The following is a 23,687-nucleotide window of genomic DNA, read 5'->3' as shown; positions in this document are numbered from 1 at the left end:
TGTGGAGAACAGTATCGGTCTGTTCATGTTATACACATGCAGATGAGCTTACTCACAACAAAGTAGATCATTTCCCAATCAATGTGTTTCCATACATTGATTTTCCGTACTAACCCTTGACAGGAAGGTTGTTGGCCATGGTGTTCAGCTTTTCTCACATTTGTTTGAATTGCCGCTGCTAACAGCTGTGCTTCAGTCTGACTTTCAATAAGTTTTGTACCATCATAGTCCTGCAAATAACTGTTTTTTTAATTACTAAAACCGCCCTTTTCCCCTTACCTTGACCATATTATTTTTTTCCATAACTGACCATTTCGTTGACCGTGCTGTTGCTGCCATGTCTGGATATTGTAGCTTTAAAGGCGATTTGTAGAGATGATGGTATTTAAAGTTCTCCATTCACATTACCTCATTGACTAGCAGATTCGCTAGATGTGAACAAACCAGTACAATGATGTAGCCAGTAGATATTCACAGATCGACCGGCCAGTGTCAGATATATCCAGTTCTGTGCAGGTCACATTTTTCAATTCTGACCCCCGAGTAGGACGCCGGCATCCACTTTTACCTTTCACAATAAGAGTCTAGCAGTTTATACCAGTATACACTAAGTGAATGCTTACAAGAGGGAGCTAAAAAACATTTAGAAAATTCATTAACAGGCCATTAAAATATCTTACAACGTGTTAGTTTTATGCAATTTAGATCATAAAACGATAATGATATTTTTGGCCAGGGTCTATCGACATTCTTGTATGGTAGTACGGCTGGGTTTATAGGACACGTGATGGAAAGGATGGAAACAACTGTGGTCCGTGGAAGCAGACGTTCATGCGAGTGTTTAGCAGTGTGATGAGGGGGTTAGGCTGCGGTATCTAGGATGTGGGGTCACCTGGTATGTGAGTGTGTGTTTCTGTGGCCGTCTGTGGCGGCCTCTCCAGCTGGCTGTGTGGATGGAAGATATTTCTTTACCAGATGGGAGGTAGACCTCTATGGTTTCTGTTAATGTCTGTTTGTGCCTCTGCATTTAAACTGTCTTTCCATTCCTCTTTCTATATATTGTGTGTAGGCTCATCTGTCACACACTCATCATTAGGTGTGGCCATTAGTCATTAGTGTTGATGTTGAAACAACTCTTCCCACATGCCTCTCATTCCCCTCTTGTGTCCACTTCTTCTTCTGTGTGAGACACAGTCAAATCACTATGAAAGGCTTGACCTTTAGCCCCTGATTGGTGCCTCAGGGGATGGACGATGACATCATGAGGAGGACAGAAATGGAGATGGTTGATGGGTGGGTGGCAGTGAAGTCTCCTCTCCTCTCCTCTCCTCTCCTCTCCTCTCCTCTCCTCTCCTCTCCTCTCCTAATTGACCTATCTATTATTGATCAGCTCAGTCTCCCTCCCCTATTAGCCTCTATTACTATCTAGTCCACTAATGGACAAGCTGCTAGCTCTGTGCTAAAACCCGCGCTCTGAGTATCCATCCACTCCTGTGCTTTAAACTATGTCCATACACAGGACAGGAAGTGAAGATGTGAGAATGATGTGTGTGTGTGCGTGTGTGTGTGGGTGAGGAGAAGGGACTTCAAGCACACAGGAAGCCTTTGTGGCGGACAGCTGTGTACAGTAGGTGTATCAACAATGCCTTTATCAGCAGTGGACAGGAAATTGGCTTTGTTAATTATAAAACCTTTCTGTCCACACATAAGGCCAGTCATGGGATTTTTTCTTCTGCGACACACACACACACACTCACTCACTCACTACCCATCTTAGTCATTATTTGACTTTTGACCGTGTCAGTGAAAAACCCTTCCACCATGTCATCAAAACAAAACTGCCCTATCACCTATTGCATCTCTGGGTTTTGTGACTGATGTGTGGTGCAGTTTCTGCGAAAGACCTTTATTCACTTCCTTTGGTTTTATGTAGAAATACAAACATGACTCAGTGTGGTTTTCCATGAAAAGGAGATCAGCATCAGTACCGACGAGCCTCTTGAGAATGATGCAGAACATTTTTCTTTATGAATTCATCAGTGTTGAAAATGAAAGATATCAGATACCAACCAAATCAAAGCCCTCTGCAGATTCAGTCTGATGTTTGCATTCCTGTTTCTTCAAAAGGTGCAAAACAGACTTTTCCCAATTTAGATTAGGGTTGCAATTAACAATTATTATCTTCAAGGTTAATCAGTAAATATAAGATCAAACTTCATTGATCGCTCACTGTGGAAATTCACTAAATGTTTGACCCCTAAACTATCGTCTTTTTACATTTCACAAGGGCGCTGTGGGTTGACATCTTCACTGTGCATCCTCTGTCCAGCCAACAGTCTGAAACCCAAAGACTCTTCATTTACTATCATAAATGATGACAAAACAGCCGCTGGAAGCAGGAAATGTTTGACATTTCTTCTTGAAAAATAACTGAAACAAGTGATATATTATCACAATTCTTTTGATCAACTAATCAATTAAGTAAGTTAAAAAAATTTGCAAAAGTAGTTCAAAGTAGACTGAATTGTGTGTGTGTGTTGGTGTGTGTGCACATGGACTTAGCTCCTATTGATCCTTAAGATCTTCTCGAACAGCGTGCAAACTCCGACCTTTGGCGTGTGACCCCAGAGGTCATCAGTGACATGGATGTGACACTGACCAGCTGTTGCTTCAGCACTGGCATGTGGTATCAGTCCTTTGTGTGTGTGTGTGTGTGTGTGTGTGTGTGTGTGTGTCTCACCACATGCAGATGTTAGCTAGAACCGTGTGGTTTCTGCTGCTTTAATGAGAAATGTGTGGGGTCTCTGTGGTTGTGTGTGCAGACATGTAGTTAAGTTTTAAGGCGAAAAGAACTGCAGGAGAAGAAACGAGAGCTGTTGCATGGGCTGCTGCAGCGAGCCAGTCCATATCAATGTGTGTGTGTGTGCCACAGCGTTTTCTGGCCTGAATCTAAATAGTGAGCGCAAACGGAAACCCACAATTTACCCGCCAAACACATCGGGTGAAAAACATCGGTAAATGTCCCTGCGGTGCTGGCACAAGTGGCTTCATCTCACGCCATTTGGTTTTTGCCCAGATAACCTCTCTCTCACGCTGCTTCTGCCCCTTTAACTGAGTTTCTTTCCCTTCTGCGCGCAGTCTCCTGTTGTTTACACCGTACCCGAGAGAAAACAACCATGGCAACGACATTACACATGTGAGCACATTACACAAGCTGTGTGGTCATTCAATCAGAAAGGATAACATCTTTCCCTCCTGCTGTAAATTCTCCGGGGGGAGTTTGACGTTGATAGTTGTGCACCTCTTTTTAAGCTTTCAGCGCTTAGAACACTACCTACCTGACTGATCCCTGCAGAGAAATGCTCTTTTCTGTTTATCCCTCCTCGGGGAGGTCAAAGGTCAGCTACAGAATAGCAGCCCTAGAGCTGAGAGCGAAACAGGCTCACAGTCTCTTGCACTTCAGCACAGTGGATGCTGCTGACAATGGGGTGTTTAAACTCTCGTCACCCAGCTGAATTATATTCTTACGAACCACTTGGGACACACTGTCATCACCAGAGCACAGGGAACACACAGAAATAGATTTTTTGCAACTGATGCAAAGAGTTGTAGGTGGAAAAGAAACCATAGCACTTCCCTCTGACAAGCTCAGTTTATGAAAATGAAGATGTAAGTTTCATCTTCTCTATTAAAATGACCAATTTGTGCCAGTGTTAAATGGCAGGTAACTTAAATCCTCTTTTCGCAAATAGGTGATAGTTTTATAGCCTTCTTTCAGTGGTGTTTCGCAGTGATGGAAGTAAAAGTACCTATATAACATCAGGTTTACAAAAAAAGGATCCAGATGAAGACACGGAGGCAGCGAAAACAACAAAAACTGAGCCTTAATGAAAGCCGCTAACCACATTCCGATAATCCAAAATCCAAAATGTGATTAGCAAAAGAAGCTGCCAACAGAGAGAATCGAGAAAACCGAACAGTGAAACAAAAATGGATTATGAACCATAAAGCTATGGGGAACAAATCCAGAACACAGGGAGCACAAGAGGACCGGGGAAAAGACACAGGATGAAAACGAGATGAGAAAATATGACTCAACAAAGAGAAAATAGAAAAAGACAGACTTAAATTCAAACCAAACTAACGAGGGGATGAGGTGGAGGCGGGGAGACGGTGGGAACGGGGCATTGCTAACGAGGCTGATGTGAGACAGGTGTGTGGGGGGAAAGCAGGCTGTGGAGGAGCACAGGAGCACCACTGGGAACACAGGTGAGCAGAAAGGAGACGGCGACAACAAGACACAAAAGTAACAAAAGTAAACATTAGACACAGTTGGGTAATTTAGTCTACTTGTTCTTAACGAAGGGCTTGAGCAGTCATTTAAATGAAAACATCAGCCAAGTTCAGAGGTAATATCTCTTTGCTGGAACGTCTGACGACTCTGACAAATGTAGTGGAGTAGGAGTGTGAAATATAATAAAAGCACCAGTACCTAATTTTTTTTACCAAAGGAAAGGGAAGAGAACAACTGTACTAGTGTGACAGATGTTATGGCTGCTCCGGCTCCGTTTGGCTTTAAAGAGACACAGATTGTCTCACTGTTTAGTCTGAATCCACCGGCCAGAACCTAAACACAGCCGGGCAGGTGAGCACTGTGTCCCTTTGTGTGAAAGATGTTACTGGATTATACAGTAACAAGGCTTCCAGCCAGATTGACTGCCAGGTTTGTCTTGTTGAAAACACGTTTTCTTGATTCCAGTAAAATTGGAGTATGTTTACACCAACGTTTATACCAGACTTTTTTTTTTTTTTTGACACCAGCAGGTAATTCTAAATTAAAATTCAATCTAAATAAGCATTTTAATTATTGTAATAGCAGATAATGGGAGCAGCACGTCCAAAGAAAAGCAAAAACAACACGCAAAAGCTGCAAAGCAATGGCACGAAAAAATAAAGGTTTATATTGAAAATGTAATCAAATCATGGCCTTAAAATCGACAGTTGAATTGCATTGTTTATTTGGAGAATGCACTAGCCCCCAGAAGCCAATACAGAAGTATATACTGAATAACTTTATATACAAATATTTATATTTTATGTATCTTCCTCCTGCCTCTTCCCTCCTCCCTTTGAGTACACACAACAACATTTCAAAAGGCCTCATATTCCTTTATATTAAAATATTCATCAGTTCGTAGGACAACATGATGAGATATTTATATTATGCAACAAGATGGCTTTATTATATCCAGCGGTACAGTTTTACTTACAGTAAGATAAAAATAACGGGACTGTGTTGACTCAATGACTCATTCATACTGAAACTCTCCCTCACATACACACTGGGCTCTATGTGCACACATGAAGTGTGTGAGGGCCGATCAATGCTGCAGGCACCGGCTTCTGAACCAACACACACACACACACACACACACACACACACACACACACACGCGCACGCACCGCTCCCACTCTCGCACATGCACATGCTAATCCTGCAGGGCATGGGCGAATTTAGGGCAAGCCTGATTAGTAGTGCTACTGCTTATCACCCAGAGCCAGAGAGAGAGAGGGAGAGAGAGGTGGGAGGGAAATTAGGGAAGTGGAAGAGGTTGTGGGAGGTTGGAAACTGGGAGAAGGGGGGGGTTAAGGGAATTGAATGTACTGTATGTGGATTCACACAGAGGAATTCCTTTTTCAGTATCAGTATTTTTTTCATCAGAGTTCATCCAAATATAAACACACACCCCGGGAGGAAACAGGGAATAATAAAAAGACACAGAAGAAGAGGAGTAGAGCATTCAGTGATGGAAGTGTGCAACCAGCCGCCTCCTCTTCTTCCTCCCTACAACCTTTATGTCCTCCTCTCCTAGTGTCCTTGGATCATTCACGTTCTGCTCTTCTTCCTCTCTCAACCTGCTTTCTCTACACTTGGTAATCCTCCACTTCCCTCAGGACAGGTGTGTGTGTGTGTGTGTGTGTGTGTGTGTGTGTGTGTGTGTGTGTGTGTGTGTGTGTGTGTGTTGCTCCCAGTGAAGCAGAACCTCAAAGGAGAGTCATGTCAGGGTCATTTGGTGTTTTTGATGTCTTCACCTCCGAGTGGAGAGGAGGGAGAAGGCCAGATGTGTATTACAAAGTGGGTACCACTGTCTAATGAGGTGCTTTTTTATATATATAAAGGATCTATGAGGCTTTATGTTTTATAAAGTATTTATTAAAGTTAGTTGTGAAGTCAAAGAATACCATGTCTGCTCAGATAGGTCAGCTCACACACGCCTGAGCTAGCGCTGCTAACCGCGTCTCTAATATAGGCGGGAATTGTGCAACGTGAGGTTAAAATGTTTGCAATCGACTTGCTTAAATGAAAAGGCACCATCCGTGTTGTTAAACACAACTCTTGTCCGTCTTGACTCGCTGCTAATGCTGCGAACAATTGTGTGTTCTCTCACTTGTCTGTTTTTCTTGTGAGAAATCAGCTCGGACACGCACACACTTTCACGCTTTACTCTGATAGGACAAACTGTTTTTTTCATTTAGACATTCATTTCATGGGCAAAATTGGTTTTGTATTTTATTAAAGTGGCCATAAAAGGTTTTACATTTGACTTGATGAAATTTGCAGACACGCTAGCACACAGGCAATCCTTTGCTGTGGCTCTAATAAATCGAACCTCGAAGGCAAAGCAAGCTGTTAGAAGGACCTTACTTTCAGACTCTATAATGTTTATGTGTTCTCAGCTGTGAGTAAAGACCGATGTTTATGTCGTTTATGGTAGGTGTGTTCATATATTGGCTTTATAACACTGCAGTATGCAGTTTATAATTCAGCTACGACATTGGTGCATCTCGTCTCTCATCCTGTGGTCTAATGTTGCTCCTATTGAGAGATTATTGCTCAGACATTTGTGTACAATCTCAAAGAAAGACTGTCTCCCTGGATGCTGCTCACTCCAAAATGATTACAGCGCAAGGAACCAAATGACAGCTGCACACACTTCAGCGAAATGAACTTTTCCAAAGTGCCCCACAGATGTCGTGTTTCAGCCTCTGTAGCATTGGGCTGCATCGCCCGATGCTAACAGGAGCTAAATGATTACTAAACGATTACTCTCAGGAGATCTAAGGAGCGCACAGCTTTGATGCTTTGAGGCCTTTGTAAGGCCCTCTATCGACTGAAAAGGGGTTGAAAATTGACTGTGACCGCTACAAGAGGAGGCTTGTCTTTCTCTTTTCACTCACTCTCTCTTGATCTCTGTCACACACACAAGCGCACAAATGAAAGATTTTTTTGTCAAACCGAGGTCAGAGAAGAGCAGGAAGTCTAGGGGGAAGATATCTCGTCTAAACAACAGATGCAGGCCAAGATATTTATCTGTGTGTCGTAGTGTTTTCAACTCACATTCTGAGAAACCCTCCGCTGAACACTCAGCCTCCCTCCTCTCGTGTTTTAACACGCTGTAGAAACAGCACTTGACACAGGATATGCCTGAATAGCTGACTTCTGTCATCAATCAAAGTAAAGACAATGAGCCACTTAGAACAATAACAAGGGGTTAACCTAACATAAGACACACACACACACACATGCACAAAATCTCAGTGACCGTTTTCATTGTCTGGATGCTGGAACAGACATGATAGTTTTCTTGTTGTAAATCAAGCTCCTGCTTATGTTAAACTTCACCACGTCTGTGCAGCAGACAAAACATTCAGTGGAAGTGACTTTCCTCTCATAAACATTATAATGTGTTTTATTTTAAGTTAATTGGCTGTGCACATTCTCTAAAGTGTTTGCTACACATGCCTCAGATGCAATCGAGCAATCATTCAATCCACCCCTCTATCACTTGTTTCTGTGCTATGTAACTTCAGCATGGTGGGCGGTTCCTGTTCAGGCCTGTGAGAGCTGACCAATCAGGGCAGAGTGGGCTTTTCAGGAGGGGGGCCTTAAAGAGACAGGCATTGAAACAGAGTGTTCAGACAAAGGGTGGACAGAGGTGCATCAACAATGGATAGTATGAGAAAAATAACATGAAAGCGGGTAAGGATTTTCTGGTGGACACCTAAAATAAAAGTATGAACCTGAAAATGAACATGATGAGGACCTTTAATGTGAAATTTGATACACACAGTATCAGAAGATGGGAGACTGTACAGCTGCAAATAAGGCAATGTACTTGTTCAGCTGAAAAACTAAACAATGTTGACAAGATTATTTTTAAATGTATGCTCTATTTTAAAAACCACAGTCAGGCTTTATACCTGTGTGTAAATGACAGGATGGTTGTCTCACTTAGGATGATGCTGCACGTCTGCGCTCACTCATCATAATGCATGCTGAAGTGTTAGGGGAGCGTTCTAATGGGTTTTGCTGTCTAATGGGACAATCTGCCAAAAGCTGTTGTCTTCTTTTAACCTGTGGAGTACATCTGTCTGACTGCTGCGGAACAATTCAGAGGAAACCGCAGCTGGAAAATGGCATTGAGCTGAGTGGATGATGGTGCTATAAATGTGTGTTACCGCAGAGTGTGGGACTGTGTTGATCATGCAGCTGTGTCCTGTCTCACCGTAGGGGCTGAGAGTGTGTGTGTGTGTGTGTGTGTGTGTGTGTGTGTGTGTCTGTGTGTGTGTGTCAAGAGACTGTGGGGGCAGGAGCATGCATGTGTATGCCTCTCTGCATCTCTTCTCTCCATCCCGTCAGTTTTGATTGACATATGAAGGAGGGAGGTGTATAATTTATCACTTCCTGGTTCAGCCAATCCCACAATGCCCCGCAGCCAGAGACCAGGGTTGGTCCCCCAGAGCAAAAGCCAGTTTATTAAACCCTTAATGGACACGCCACACACACACACACACACACACACACACACACGTACACACACACTCTGTTGGTCTCTCTCCCTGGCTGCCTTTCAGTCATGTTTAATGTATAATGAATGAATGATTCATGGCAGGGGAGAGGATTTTGTATTTTAGGACTACTTATTCATTTATACCCACACCAGTCGCTTTTTAAAATATATCCTGGGTGTGATTTTTTTTTTTTTTTTTATCAGCATGTAAGGTCACCAGGTTTTTCAGACGCATCATCCGAATCATTTTTAATGCGAAGTTCCTCAGTTATTGGTAAATCCTGTATTTTGTATATTATCCCACTTACACCCCCGTTGTGTCACAGCATTTATAAAGCACTTTAATAACCTCTGCTTTATTTTTGATTTTTATTTATCCGGGGATTACAGAATGTGGGGTGGCTGTTCTTTAACACAGCAGCACCTGGCTGCCTTCAGATTCATCCTTAAAGATGCATTTATCAATATTTTAGCTTGTTTTAAAGCGTCATTCTCAGTGATTAATGAGACTAAAGATCACTATCACAGACTGCGGCTCCCCTCAGGTTTGTGGCGTTTTAGCATCCTTCAGCTTTTTGTTTTGGTTTTTGGCTCAGTCTCACTGCTCACATGAAGCTTTTTTTCGGCCACAGCAAGCAGCTGTTTTGTTGTTAAACAGTGCTTAGAAACTGTGAAACAGCTTTGTGTACTATCGTCCAACAGTAGACGGACAAAGTTAGCGGCTTGCTAGCAAATATGGTGGGGCATTCAGTAGCTAATGAGCCAGATGTTTCCCTCAGGAGTTAGTGGAGAGCGAAACAGAGCTAAAAAGAGAGGATATTAGACTTGAATTCACTCAGTGGACAGCAGCACGACCCCAAATGAATGCCAATGTTGCTTCTTTGACTTATAGTCTATACTTACTTGTGAGTGCTGATGACTTTATTTATTAATTTAGTAGAACACACTTACAGAAGTCTATGTTAATTCAGTGTACAGAGGAACCATCATATTTACTTCATTCTATACCACAGTGCATATTTTATATATTTTAAATAAAATATATGTAGATATATTTTCACAAAAATCTGTCCTGATGTCCTTTGTATCGATTTGATAATGTTACCACCACACATGCACATCTGCGTCCACACATCACACATGAATGGGCACGCTATGAGCAGGCCACAAAGACACCCGGGCAGGAGGTGATATTTGATACATGGTGAGCTGCAGGCCCCCGCTGTCAAAGAGGAGGCATTTACCCAACCTGCAGAGCGTCCTCTCTTCCCGTGCGACACATGCCAAATCAGATTTATTCATAAAGTGCTCTCAACAAACAGCTACGCATGTCATCGAGAGGATAAAAGAGAAACAAGGGATGGAAAACGAGAAACTGTATGTCATATGTCATTTCTGAGGCCTTTTATTTTTTACCGTGTGCCTGGATGTGCAGGGTTAGAGGTGTGTGTGTGTGTGTGTGTGTGTGTGTGTGTGTGTGTGGTAAGGGCAGATGGTGTAGCTCTAGGAGTCATCTCTCTACATTAGGTTGCACAGCAGGTGGTGGCCCCGTTTGTGTGCATATATGTGTATGTGCAGTCACAGCCGGCGAGGACCAGCATACAAGGACATCTTTCCAGACCTTGCCTTTGGCCTGTGTCACTAACACTCACGTCTACTCTGCTGCATGTGTGTGTGTGTGTGTGTTTGTGTATCGCACCAGCAGAAGGACACAGGCTGTAAAGTGAGTTTGAAGAAGCATTGTCTTTCGGCGATGTGAGGCTGCAGGGTGATGAAAGGATGGATGGATGACAGAGCCGACGAAGAGGAGCGACAGAAGGGACACGAGTATGAAAGGAGGAAGACGCTGAAGGAGAGAGAATGGGACTGCGAGGTCTCCAATGTTGTTGTTGCCTCACTTTTCATCTCCTTCAGCTTTAAGTCCAAGTCGGCTTTGACTGACAGATTGAGGAGCGGAGTGTTTATTTAATTAGCTTGGGGCGTAGAAGTGAAGGAAACTTTTAATCAAGGGCAACACAGGGAAACTTCACAGATATACACATCAGATCAGCAGCTTTATTGCACATGCGGAACACTTAAACTTAAAAGTGTGCGTGTGTGTGTTCTGTCTGTCGAATGCATCTGCTTCGACAGACTGCGATCTCCCTCGTCTCTCGCATTGGCCGATTTTCAGGAAGTGCATTCCCCACGCGGGCAAATCAGAGAGCGGCTCACTATTTGACTGCCTGGAGGCTTTTTAGCTGAACAGATGGCTTCTTAGTGAATGAGAAATGACATTCATTCGAAATGTTACGGGAAACAGACACAGGCTGACTGGATGGATGAGGGGGTCTGGATGGAGAAAATGTCTGTGATTCAGTTACGGCCAGATGTCAGTTTGTCGGGAGCTTCTTTTTTTTGTTTTTTTTTCTCTCTTCTTTTCACAACACAGACAGGCTCTAAGTGGAAAACCATGTCGACGCAGAATGCCATTAATCAGACTACCCTGACATGGTACTCTGAGTCCCATTCACCATAACAGGAGCAGAGGACGATGCGGCCAGTTTAAATCTTTTAGTCGACAGCTGCCAAATTGATTCCTCAAAGGATTTTCCTCAAAGTGTATTCTCTTTCATGTCATTTTGATTTCATTTCTAATAGTAGTTATTAGTCGCCCATCTTGCTTTTATGAATTATCTTGATAAAGCTGAATAAATAAATGATGATCAGACTTCAGCTCCTTTCTGTTTTGCTTTTGAATTTGCTCCTCTGCCTCACCTCTGCCTGCAGAATAATACAGGGTGTGTGCAGGAGGAGTGCTTTTGTTCCCTCCTTTCTTATTCCTCTTCTCCGATTTCCCATAATAACATGTGAGTTATAAAAGCCCATTACTGAGAGGAATGCTGTTTGTTCTCCTCCTATCAACCATTTATGGGCTCGCTATTCTGTCGAGGACATTAAGCAGAGGACAGTGTGTTTGTGTGTGAGTGTTTGAGGCTGGGTGTTTATCGAGGATGATAAGGCTACTTAAGAGATAAACGTTGAAACAACTCTACTGCAGTGAGCTCATATTGGTCTGGTTGTGTTAAGCTGTCAGAAGTTTGTCTTTCCTTACCAGTCATGTGTAGGCCCGGACGGTATGGCCTAAATTTGATATCATGACATCGCGATACATGATATATACCTTGATATTTTGAAATCCTCTCAAAAGCAGTTCATAGATGTAAGGACTGGGCGACAAACAATATGTTTGACCAAACGGACCCTACTTCGATATCCATATTGCAACAGCATTGTAGGAATGACTGCTGGTATTTTTGATAAATAATCAGCAGTAAAGTGGATATAATGACTGAGTGGGTAAAGACAATAAGTGGAACAGTCTGGTAAGTTCAGAAAATGACATCACTTTATTGTAATACAGCCTTTAAAACCAGGAAAAGACACAATTTATGCCATATCCAGATATAACAGCATCCAAAATCAGAGCAAAACACAAGTTCATGATTAATAAAACAGTTCTCTAACTTGCTACCAGCAAGTAGTAATTAGGGGACTAGTAGTTGTAGAACATAACTGTGTAGAATAAAGCTTGAATAAGTACTTTTTAATGAGTTATAAAGAGCCAATATGGTATTTATATGAATCCCAATAAGCTGTTTGGTGTTAAACAACTTTGTTGTTTGTAGATCACTGTGCACTGACTAACACAGTATCTATTTCTGTTTGCACAAACATGGGCGTAGACTTTGTTATTGTCATTAGTCGAGCTTCATTAACTGTGCCAACACACTGAGTAATGTGTAATGAGTAATATGTAATATCATCTTTAGCTCTTGATGGTTTGTTTGAGGTTAAATTAAGATCACAGGCTTTATTCATTAGCGTCAGTCTTTAATCCATCCCCCTGATGAGTTAATCTGCACCACAATGGGTTCCTCTCTTTGTAGTCTGTTTGTTTGTTCGGTCCTGTGGTCCGACTCAGAAACCGACCACTTATTCCACCTTTGAAAACGAGACTGTCACTATGAATCTTCTAAACATTTCTGTCCTTTAGCACGAAGGTCAGCAAATGTCAGCGTTGTAGGAATCCTTGACGCGCACGCAGGGTTTCCCTGTGTACACACAAACATAGATGTTCAGTACACAGCTGTGCTCTTTCCTCCCAGCAGCTGGGATATGAACACACACATGCACACACTCGTATGCTTTGTCCTGTATTTGATGATGACAGAGTAGGAGGGAGAGACTGAGTGAACAAACAAGAGCTGGAACGCTATTCGAAAGCTTTGGGATTTGGTTCAGATGATAGTTTTGAGATTAAAGAGACAAATATAGCAGAGACTCCGCACATGTAAAAGACAAATGCATTATTTATTATTTATCATGATTATGCATAATTTAGTTTATTGTTTCTCTCCTCAGCAGTGGGTTTAAATCTGAATGAATATATGCAGGGAACATTAAAACAGAGGGAACTGGACAGGAAACCAGGAGGATGATGGAGGGATATAGAGACCAACAGGGTGGAGTTGATGTGACTGTGAAGAAGAGAGTGAGAAAGGGTGATGGAGACTGGGTGGGATTAAAGAGAGTTAATCTGTGGCTGTGATTGTGTGAGAGGGCAGGGTGAAACCAGGGTCACTATCATCTCTCTCCCTCCTATTCCCATCCCTCTTCTCTCTTTATCTCTTCATCTCTCTTTCTGAGAATATATTCAATATGGCGTCTGCTTTATCTCATCCTGTCAACCACTTATTCTCACATTTACACACGCGAATGAGCCACTGAGCATGTTTATCTTTGGGATTTGCAGCACGCAGTTTCCCGTAAACCTCACGGGCGCATCCTTTAAAATCAATTTCTGATGACCGACAGCAGCACGACTTCCCTCGGATGTTGAAAATCTCACCTCCTCTCTCTCTCTTCCCTTTGCTCCGCAGACCAAAAGATTCTCGGCCCGGCAGAGTTCAGTGGCGTGGGCAACTTCAGCACCTTCCTGCTGGACCCCTCATCAGGCACGCTGTTCCTGGGTGCCAGGGACGCCATACTGGCCGTGGACACCAGCAAACTGAACCAAGCGCCGCAGAAGGTAGGAAGCTTGTGTGACTGATTAAAAGAAAGAAAGAAAGAAAAAAAGGAGTCAACATTTTCTGATTGCAGCGTCTGAAATGTGATTGTGGTGTGGTAAGTCTAATGACTGAGCAGGTGACTTATCCTATTGGCTCTTTTTCTCTCGTTCCAGATTGTTTGGGATGTGCCGGAGGAGAAGAGGAGGTCTTGTGTGGCAAAGGGAAAAACAGAGGTGAGAGCTTTGTGTGTGTGTGTGTGTGTGTGTGTGTGTGTGTGTGTGTGTGTACCGTCTTCCTTTGTCTAATTCTGCAATACTTAATTTAACTGTAGGAAGGTGCCCGTATGTGAAGGGATTAACAGTGACGCACAGTATTTACAGTAGCTGTGTCTTCTATCAAGCCCACCACTAAAATTGTGCTCGTGCAGGAACAGGCGGTTTGACTCGATGATGCCTGATTATACATTGTGAGATTTAGTTATTGAATATTAAATTCGTTACACAGTTTTTTTTACCAAAAATTGTGGAACGATAAAGATTTAAAATGAAAGCTGATATATTGGATTCAATTTGCCTCAGACATTTGAAATGTGTGATGGAGCCCATATTTTGTGTTGCAGTATGGACATGTATTTTTGTGTGTGTCACAACCCGGCGCTGTTAGGCATCGGATGGGAAGTTCTGGGATTTGTGCCAAATCCTCATCAGGGGTGTCTGTGAGTGTGTGTGTGTGTGTTGAGTCAGACAGAGAGTAAGAGTAAGAGAGGGTGTATGTGAAGTCACAGATTTCCGGTGATTGTCTGTGGAAAGTGATTAAATAGAGCGTACCGTACACTCAGGCTGTACATCTCATTATGCTCTAAGCTACAATAGGACATCCACCAAACTGCTTACAGTAAACTAACTGCACACTGGAACTGTGTTAATTGAGTAACGTCGTAATGACTCATCGGTTGTGACAGTTAACTGAGCCACTCCCAGCTTCAGCATCCTAACTGAAATGACTCTAATGAGCAGATAATGCTCAAAAATGCCTGAAAAATGCCGTTAGTCCGGCGAAATGAGGTCAAATCAAAAGATAAACAAAGCCACGGGGAGGTCTGCGTGTATTAAACAGAAAGTGCGATTAGTTTTGACTCATTTTAAACAATCTTCATCAGCACAGCACTCTGATTTCTACTGTGATGAGACAAAGAGGTGTAAGACTGATAAAGGCAGGAAAGAGGAGGGTTGGGCTTTTTTTCTGAGAAAACATTGATTACAAGATTACATGTGAGTCAGGAGGATTAAGGAGCGGGAGAGAAGGACGGAAACAGGAACGGGAAGAATTGTAGCTGATTGTAACTTATCAAATTAAGAGAGAGAAGTGGATTATGATTAGAGAGGCAAGACCATAGACATAACAAGAAGCTACCTTGAAGGTGAGAGTGTGCATTGACAGAATGACACATCATAAATGTATAGCCTTTTCTGAGACTCGTAAGGTAATCAAAAAACACAACACACAAAATCCCATCCTGCAGGAGAAATCTAATATTTAATGTTCTCAAGTTAATTCACATGTCACCAACTGTGGTCTCATCAGTGATTGTGCCAGCTGAAGAGTTGTTTACCTGAATACACACAGCTTTGTGCTGCCTTTCAACACTTGAAGTGTAACCACCAATTTAACACATTAAAGTGTGTTTACAGGTCTATGGGAGTACAACTTTATAAGTAAATATAAAAGTTTAAAGCCTTCTGTGGCTCCAGAGGAAGCTGCATGTAATCTGAAAAATTGCCTCCAGCTGTTGCATTGTGGGTAAAGCCAGAGACTGGTTGTGAAAAGCAGTCAGCCGGTCAGGCATCGCACTCTTATAACACTGTCGGGCTCATTATGGACGGTTTGAAAACAAATGATCAAAGTAGGTACAGCAGAACCAGAGATATGACCTGTTTCATAACCTGGCAGCTTTATTACCCACAATGCAATTCAGCCACTGAGTGACATCATTAAAGGGAACACAACATTGACATATAATTGCCTTCTGAAGATTTTGGCGAACCAAAACAGGAAAGCTGTAGGTCTGAAAAACCAAAACAATGAGCTGAAGGACACTAAAAGGCTATGTAGAGCAGCACCTTTTTATTTGATCCATTGTTGATATGAAACTACAGATCTACTCAGGTTGTTTTATGGCAACGTCACTTGATATGCTAATGTGGAACTTCGGTGGAGTAGCAACCCTCTTGATGGAAAACAGAGAAAGTCATGCATGGAGGATTAAGTTTGCATCAGAGAGGAAATGAATAAAGTGCAGAATGGAAGTAGATAATTGTAATTCTCCGTAATGATTGCAAAACTGCCTTTAGTTCGCAGGCGTCAGTCAGCGTGAAAGCTTTTCATTGTTTTGGTGCTAGGACATTTAATTTCCACAGCGAGTTCTAAAATCACAGAAGCTGTTAACATAAGGAAGTGTAATGTTAATTATTATCTCCAGCACACTCACACAGAGTAGAGTAAAACAGAGTAGAATTGAACAGAAAAGAGCCATTCGATTCACCCCATGCCAGATCGTGAATGAAGCTTATTAGAATGAATGAGGTTAATTTGGACCAATGAAATAGCTAATCCCAAGCTGATCCCATTGTTACCAGGCTGAGCTCTCCCCCTCTCCCCCCCCCTCTCTCTCTCTCCCCCTCTCTTCCCCTCTCTCTCTCTGGCTCTCTGTCCGTCTCACGTGCAGCTGTACCGCTGTGAGGGCTGGTGGTGTGTGGTGGTGGTGGGGGCTGATTTGGGTGACATGATCTGGGCATCAGAGAGGATCAGGTCCCTGGGGCGAAGGTGACTCAGGCCTGGAGCTCATTGAGGATGGCACGCAAAGACACGCACACACGCACACACTGACTGAAAACATTGCCTGCGTCATGGTTTTAGAGAGGAAAGCTCAATGTATGCATCATCACTAATGTGTGTTTATGAGGCAGACGAAGGAGCACATAAGTGTGCTTAGTGTGTGTTATTCATGCATGAACATGAGTGGTCTTAAGTTGCAGTTTGCATGCTTGTGTTAGTGTGAGTTACTATGGATGATCTCTGCTGGTAGCAGTGGGGGTCTCATGTGTCTGTCCCAGCAGTGGGGGTCTCCAATTTCCAATCAGAATCATTGATACTCCAGCTGTTCCCAGAATCCACCCCAACCTTTCTCCTAAAGCTCAGTGTGGTTGTTTCAGGACCACTTATTTGTGTTGCTTCGTTGGACCAATCAGGGTCAAAACAGACTTGTTTTTAGTTCTAAAACTAAATATGTACTTTTATAAAATGTGTGACACCGACTCTGATACGTAGCAAGATGATTGTTTATGGTGTTTTTATGGTTTAAGTGGATACATAAATCGCATACAGTGAACTTTTTGGCTTGTCTTTATTTCTGGGTGTTTGTCTCCCCCTGCAGGTCGACTGTCACAACTACATCCGTCTGCTGGAATTCCTGGGCAACGGACGCATCTATGTGTGTGGCACCTACGCCTTCGACCCCCAGTGCGCCTTCCTGGTTAGTTTGTGTGTGTGTGTGCGTCTGTATGTGTGTTAGAGAGACCCTTCTCCTGCTGGTCCGTACCTGCATGTGTAAGTATATTCTTGAGGGAGACATTGTAGGGCAGATCCAGGCCTGAGGGGTCCGTATGATGTGTCACAGCACTGCACCCACGGCTGCAGCAGCGCATTATTCCAAACTGGTGCGTTTTTGCTTGCATGTGTGTCCCACTACATGTGTGTTTGCACCTACAGCATGTGCAAGAGCTGCAAATGAATCTCTGTGACAGGTTCCCACACTCATTCACACCCAAGTCCTTCACCAAACGGACAGGCACACACAACAACACTCACACACACACACACACACACACACACACACACACACACACACACACACACACACGCTGTTCTCTTGCTGTTGCAGTGAACATTTTCACATTAAAACTTTTTTGTCGTTTTTTCACACTTTTTCTCAGTAATTATTTGAGAAATATTTGGTGCCAGTCAGCCAACAAAAGCCTTTTAGACGTTTTGTTTCGAGTGACATTTTAAAGAAGGTAATTTGAGCACTAAAGTCACCAAAGCTTTTAGCATAAAAGAAGAAGATTACAGTCAATTATAGTGACATTTAAAGCAGACCACATGGAGAGATCAAATTGAATTTTTTTCACTCGAGACAGCTGTGAATAAAAGAATATTCTGCATGATTTACATTATTCATGTGGTAACTGCCCTTCTAACTTCTCTTTGGCCTTCCCTGTCGTCCTCCAGGAGCTCTCCTCCTTCACCCTGGAGAAAGCTGAGGAAGGAGGGGTGAAGATGGAGACGGGGAAGGGCAAGTGTCCCTTTGAGCCCAGTCAGCACTACACAGCTGTGATGGCAGGTAGGACGGTCCGGCTGAATGTTTGACTAATTGATTGAATTCATAAACTTGATTCCTTGTTGTCTGGTGTTATTTTCATGCTATTTTTGTAAATCACAGCCTGTTTCTTTTGTCTAGGTGGTACCCTATACACAGCAGCCACCAGTAACTTCCTGGGAACGCTGTTCGACATCTCCCGGGCAACCGGCCCCGAGCAGGAGCGCATCCGAACTGAACGATCCATCAACTGGCTGAGCGGTGAGGCGCGCAATCACGCACGCATGGGCTCATGCACATGTAAACCCACATATTCACATAGACGCTCCGACACAAACAGGAAAAAGTCAAATTGTCTGTGTGTGTGTGTGTGTGTCTGTCTGTCTCTCAGACCCTGAGTTTGTGAGTTCAGCCTTCATAGAAGAGTCTCAAGACAGCAACCCGACAGGAGACGACGACAAGATCTACTTCTTCTTCACCGAAGTGGCCAAAGAGTACGACCTCTACACTAAAGTCAAAGTGCCCAGGGTGGCACGAGTCTGCAAGGTAACCCAACATCCTGACTGAGTGATTGACTGAATAACTGATTGATCTCCTCGTGTGAGTTCGCTGTCGGGCTTAATCTTTCTCCCCCTATCCGTCCAGTCTGACGTGGGAGGGATGAAGACTCTGCAGCGACGTTGGACCACCTTCCTCAAGGCCGAGCTCGTGTGTGAGGACAAACCCAGCGGTCAGCGCTACAACATCCTGACTGATGTCTTCACCACGCAACACACACCAGGCGACCCCGGCAGCACACACTTCTACGGACTGTTCACCTCACAGTGGTACGCTAAGGAAACCAAAGTCATACAAAGTTGTGGTATTAATATACTAGCTGATCCTTGTCTTTATGCTAAGCTAAGATAACCGCCTCCTGGCTGGCGCTTCATATACCGTACAGCATGAGAGTGGTATCGATCTTATCTATCAAGAAAGCGAATAAGCGGATTTCCCAAAATGTCGAACTATCTTTTGATATTGAACTCTTAATACGACTTTTTCCCGTCAAAAGTAAAGTAGATTGTGGCTTAATGTTAACCATTCTTCTTCTTTTTCTCAGGGAGCGTGAAGAGTTATCGGCCGTGTGTGTTTTCAGTCTCTCTGACATCAACAAAGTGATGGACGGTCCCTTTAAAGAGCTGAAGAAGACCTGCGAGAACTGGATCAACCCTGAACCTGTCCCCACACCGAGGCCTGGCCAGGTACCAAACTGTGCAACTACATAACAACTGCAATTGTACTATCAAAACCTCTGCCTTTCATTACGTTCTACTATATTAACAGAAATTACTCGACGTTTCTTTTTTTCCTCTTCACTCTTCTTTTTTAGTGTTTGAACAATGCTCTAAAGGCTGAAGGGTTCGAGTCCTCCCTGAAACTTCCCGACAAGGTTTTAACGTTTGTGAGGGACCACCCCCTGATGGAGAACAGTGTTACAGCAGCGCCCCTGCTGGTCCGGAAGGGGATCACCTACACCAAGCTGGCTGTGACGCAGACGGGCAGCGGGGAGGAGCGGCGAGGAGCGGTGCTGCACCTAGGAACAGGTGAGGGAAAGAGAAACAAACTGGCTTTCAAAAACAGAGTTAAAGCAGAGGAAAGCTGTGAAAGAGAAGAGCTTTTTGATTGGAGTGTGTTTGTGTGTTGCAGACCGTGGGGAGCTCCACCGGGTGGCAGTAGTGGGCCAGAATGCCACCTTACTGCAGGAGATTCCTCTGTTCAGCTCTCATGAGCCTGTCAACAACATATTACTGCACCAGGTAGAGCATTTACAAATTAATTCACACTCATACTGTGCAAAAACACACAGACATAAATATATTAAGTGCCCAGAATACCTGTTATATTACTCAGTGTTTTTGTAACGGTTCCCTGTGTTTCCAGGGCCGGGCTCTGGTGGGCAGCCCTCTGTCTCTGGCTCGTGTCCAGGCTGAAGGCTGCGCTCTGTATCCCAGCTGTGAGGTGTGTGCCAGAGCCAGAGGCCTGGGCTGTGTGTGGAGCGCAGCCGAATCATCCTGCAGGCACACAACAGCCGAGTGAGTACTACAGGAATATCACAATGAACTGGAAGGCTTCCAAAAATGAAAAGCAAAGGCAGACGGCAACAGGGTTAGAAAATGGTTCAGTTATGTGTAAAGACTGACCCATTTGTCTTTATAGCGTGCTCATTAGTCGTATTGCTTCAAAGCTTTTATCAGGGACCAAGATTTTGCTTACACCTACGCACATTTTATAAAAGAAAATGAAAAACGTGCCAAAAAATCATTAATAAAAATGACATCAGAGTATGACAAATATAAACACAGAGAATAATAGAGCTGTTAAATGTCGTTGTCAAAGGTACACTATGTAGATTCGGGACCTTATTTTCTGTAGTGCTCCTTTAAGTCCTGCAGTTATTTAGTGTAACCAACAGAAGAAAAGAAATAATAATACCAGAATAAAAGCATTGAATTGCATAAAACCAACTAAATCTTTGCAATTTTGAATTGAACTGATTACTAATCTGTTCCTACTAAAACTTTAATGCTAAAGTGTGACTCTATTTTCTTTGTGCGTGTGTGTGTGTGTGTGTGTGTGTGTCCAGGCCTGGTCCAGGTGATGTGATAGATGAAGCCTTGAGAAAGTGTGACACAGACGGTGAGTGTATCTCATTTTAACACTTGGAGATGACAGATGCGCTCCCATGTCTGTTTCTCCTTCAACTCTCTTCTGTCTCCGTGCTTTTTTTCTCCTCCAGGGCGTTGCACTCCGTCCATCAGGGAGCTGCAGGTTTCTATGGGTCTGCGCCTCCTGTTGCCATGTGTCCAGCTGTCTCCCAGGCCCTGTACCTGGGAGCACCCTCCCCACAGACAAACCAGGCAGCACCACTCTGACCTGGAGATGACTGTCACAGAGGAAAGCCTCGGAAAATACATCTGCACATGCCAGGTACACAGGCAAAGCATACTGAAACTTATGCAGGAGCAAATTTATTTCACTTTTAATAAATAATAAATGGGAAGTAGAGTGTTAGCTGCAAACATTTTGCCAGCAAACACAACTGATAATGCAAATATATACACTTGGAAACTAACTGCAAAGTTTATTCTCATTATTTATTAATTTATATTTTTCATTTAATAATAAAATAAGTAAAGTTAACTATTCAAGGTACTTCAAGGTACAATATGTAAGAATGGGTTGAATTTCATACTAAAAACAAATAGGGGGCAGCATATCACCAAAATAACTGTTGCTAACTGTAGCTAGTTAGCCAAGTTAGCTGTGCAGCTAGTGCTGTGTTGCTGTTGTTGTTAACACAGGAGCTGGCAGAGACTGGCTAGCTGGTTATCATGCTAACTTCAGTAGATGTGTATGCAACACAATATAGACATCACAATGTAAAAACTGTAATTTCTTCTCATTCTGTTGATAAGTTTAAATAAAGTACTGACTGACTAAATAAAATAGAATTTGTACATATTGCACCTTTAATTTTGACTCCACAGAATCAACTCAAACAAATAAAACGACTATCTCTTCTTCTCTGTCATGTCACTCTACTCCAGGAGGCGGGACCAGGCATCAGAGACCCCACTCCCTGCCGCAGAGCAGCCTATCAGCTGACACTAGCTGGCCCCACTGCTGGAGGAACGGTGGCGACAGCAGGAGGTCGTCATGTCCTGGCTGTCTACATCCTTTTCTTCTGCGGTGGTTTAGCGCTTGGTATGTTTCTCCTCTACTTTGTGACCCGTCGCCGTAGCCTCAGTCGCCAGGGCCACCACCTGCCGGATAATTCGCTGTCATCAGAGAAGGGGCGGGACTTGCTGGGCTCCTCGGCCACGCCACAGTCTCCTAGCAGTGCAAGCCTGCTGTCTGAGGGATTCAGATTGACAGAAAAACGTAATGGGACGGCGACCTCAACCACGTCTACAACGCTCCTCAGCAACCAGGGTAATGGTGGTCACCATGGCAACAGCTACAGCGGCACCCTGATCCACAGCAACCCCAGCAACGGCCATGGGAATTCCCTGTATTCCAACTGCAACACAAGTAGCAGCGGGCTGAAGTTTGCCTCCGAAATTTTAGCTGCAGACATGCTGGATGGAAGGACGGGGGAGATGGAGAGGGAGTCGGGGGTGGGGGACGATGTGGATGAGGGGCTGGGGGACGGGGTAGGGGAAGGGATGAAAGGACTAGAGGAGGAGTTGGCCAAATTTCCGATGTTTAAATCACCTGCACCGTTAGCTAAGTGTGAAGAAAGTTCGATATGAAGAGCTAATACAAACGTTCTAATGATTGCACCATTTAGCGTCCTCCAAAAACTGAATACTACTGGGAGGGATGCAAAATGGCTACTGCCAAATGCCTTTGGATGGGAGCTGTGGCATGAAGAGAGACTACAGAGATATATGAGAAATTTATGATGAGTTTATGTGGAAGCGTTGAGAGAGAGACGAGGCAAAAAAAACTGCGAGACAGAAAACTTGTTCCAGTGTTGTCGCTCAGGATGAGAACCACAGCTAAATAAATGTGTCAGATGTAAATATAAACTGTAAATAGAAGCAGTCTGGAGTCGACTGTGGATGTGAAGCTTAGCGTGATATCACGCTATTTAAATGTTACAAAGAATCAAAGATGAAATGTCTACCTGTGTAGACATGGAAAAGCCATATTGTCTTTCTCCTTAACTTCTGTTGTTGTTGCATTCTCTCCTCCTGGTGGCACTGCAAAAGAAAAGTGCACTTTGAATCTCTCAGCACCTCTCTGTTTCTCTGTTTCTATTTCTCTCTTTGACACACCACTCAAATCCCAGATCTTGAAGGGTCCAAAGGCACCAAAGGACTGCTGAGCCATAGACTGACATGTCAGACTGCACCGGTCCTGTCAGAGACTAAGGAACCATGAATTCACTGCGGAGCCCTCAGATGGGCTACAGTGACCGTGACGGGGCTGTCCCTGCCTACACTGCCACAGCGGTCAGGAGGATGATAGGGTTTATGGCCACCTATCAGACTTGCATCAGTGTGGAAAGCTCGAGACGCACAGCAGGTGTGAGTCACTGACAGCTGCGGATCCGTCAGTGTTCACAGGCAGATGGTTTTCAAAAGGATGTGAAACTCATTTCAGACTCACAGAATGGACCTTGCCGGACACAAAGCAACTATCACCTTGTTTTGTGAGCGTGGTTTTCAACATAAAAGTGTATTGTTTTGTCATGTTGTTTTGTAATAAAGCCTAAAAAAGGTGCCGTTAACCTGGTGTCATTGGTTTATGGATGTGCGACAGTTCAAAGAAGTTGTTTCTTTTATCTTACCAAAAATAGACCAAGTTAATTCTGTGATAGAAAATGTCTGTGGTTATTACTGATTTCTAACTAAAATGGAA

At 43.5% G+C, this 23,687-nt stretch overlaps 1 protein-coding gene across 1 annotated transcript in view; it reads left to right on the top strand.

Annotated features, from left to right (window-relative positions):
* Positions 1 to 23,556, top strand: part of sema4f (sema domain, immunoglobulin domain (Ig), transmembrane domain (TM) and short cytoplasmic domain, (semaphorin) 4F) — a 54,834-nt gene extending 31,278 nt beyond the window's left edge. Inside the window, exons 2-15 of the mRNA XM_084343939.1 lie at positions 13,775 to 13,923; positions 14,077 to 14,136; positions 17,337 to 17,435; positions 18,191 to 18,302; positions 18,420 to 18,539; positions 18,670 to 18,824; positions 18,924 to 19,105; positions 19,381 to 19,522; positions 19,651 to 19,864; positions 19,968 to 20,077; positions 20,202 to 20,353; positions 20,905 to 20,957; positions 21,058 to 21,248; positions 21,869 to 23,556. Of these exons, the coding sequence (XP_084200065.1) occupies positions 13,775 to 13,923; positions 14,077 to 14,136; positions 17,337 to 17,435; positions 18,191 to 18,302; positions 18,420 to 18,539; positions 18,670 to 18,824; positions 18,924 to 19,105; positions 19,381 to 19,522; positions 19,651 to 19,864; positions 19,968 to 20,077; positions 20,202 to 20,353; positions 20,905 to 20,957; positions 21,058 to 21,248; positions 21,869 to 22,573 (2,444 nt within the window). The 3' untranslated portion in view covers positions 22,574 to 23,556. The remainder of the gene's footprint in view (positions 1 to 13,774; positions 13,924 to 14,076; positions 14,137 to 17,336; positions 17,436 to 18,190; positions 18,303 to 18,419; positions 18,540 to 18,669; positions 18,825 to 18,923; positions 19,106 to 19,380; positions 19,523 to 19,650; positions 19,865 to 19,967; positions 20,078 to 20,201; positions 20,354 to 20,904; positions 20,958 to 21,057; positions 21,249 to 21,868) is intronic.
* The last annotated feature ends 131 nt before the right edge of the window (positions 23,557 to 23,687 follow it).

Source organism: Pagrus pagrus, assembly GCF_965226575.1.
Source record: "Pagrus pagrus genome assembly, chromosome: 22".
Taxonomy (NCBI): Eukaryota; Metazoa; Chordata; class Actinopteri; order Spariformes; family Sparidae; genus Pagrus; species Pagrus pagrus.
This window is presented reverse-complemented; position numbering and strand designations above follow the sequence as displayed.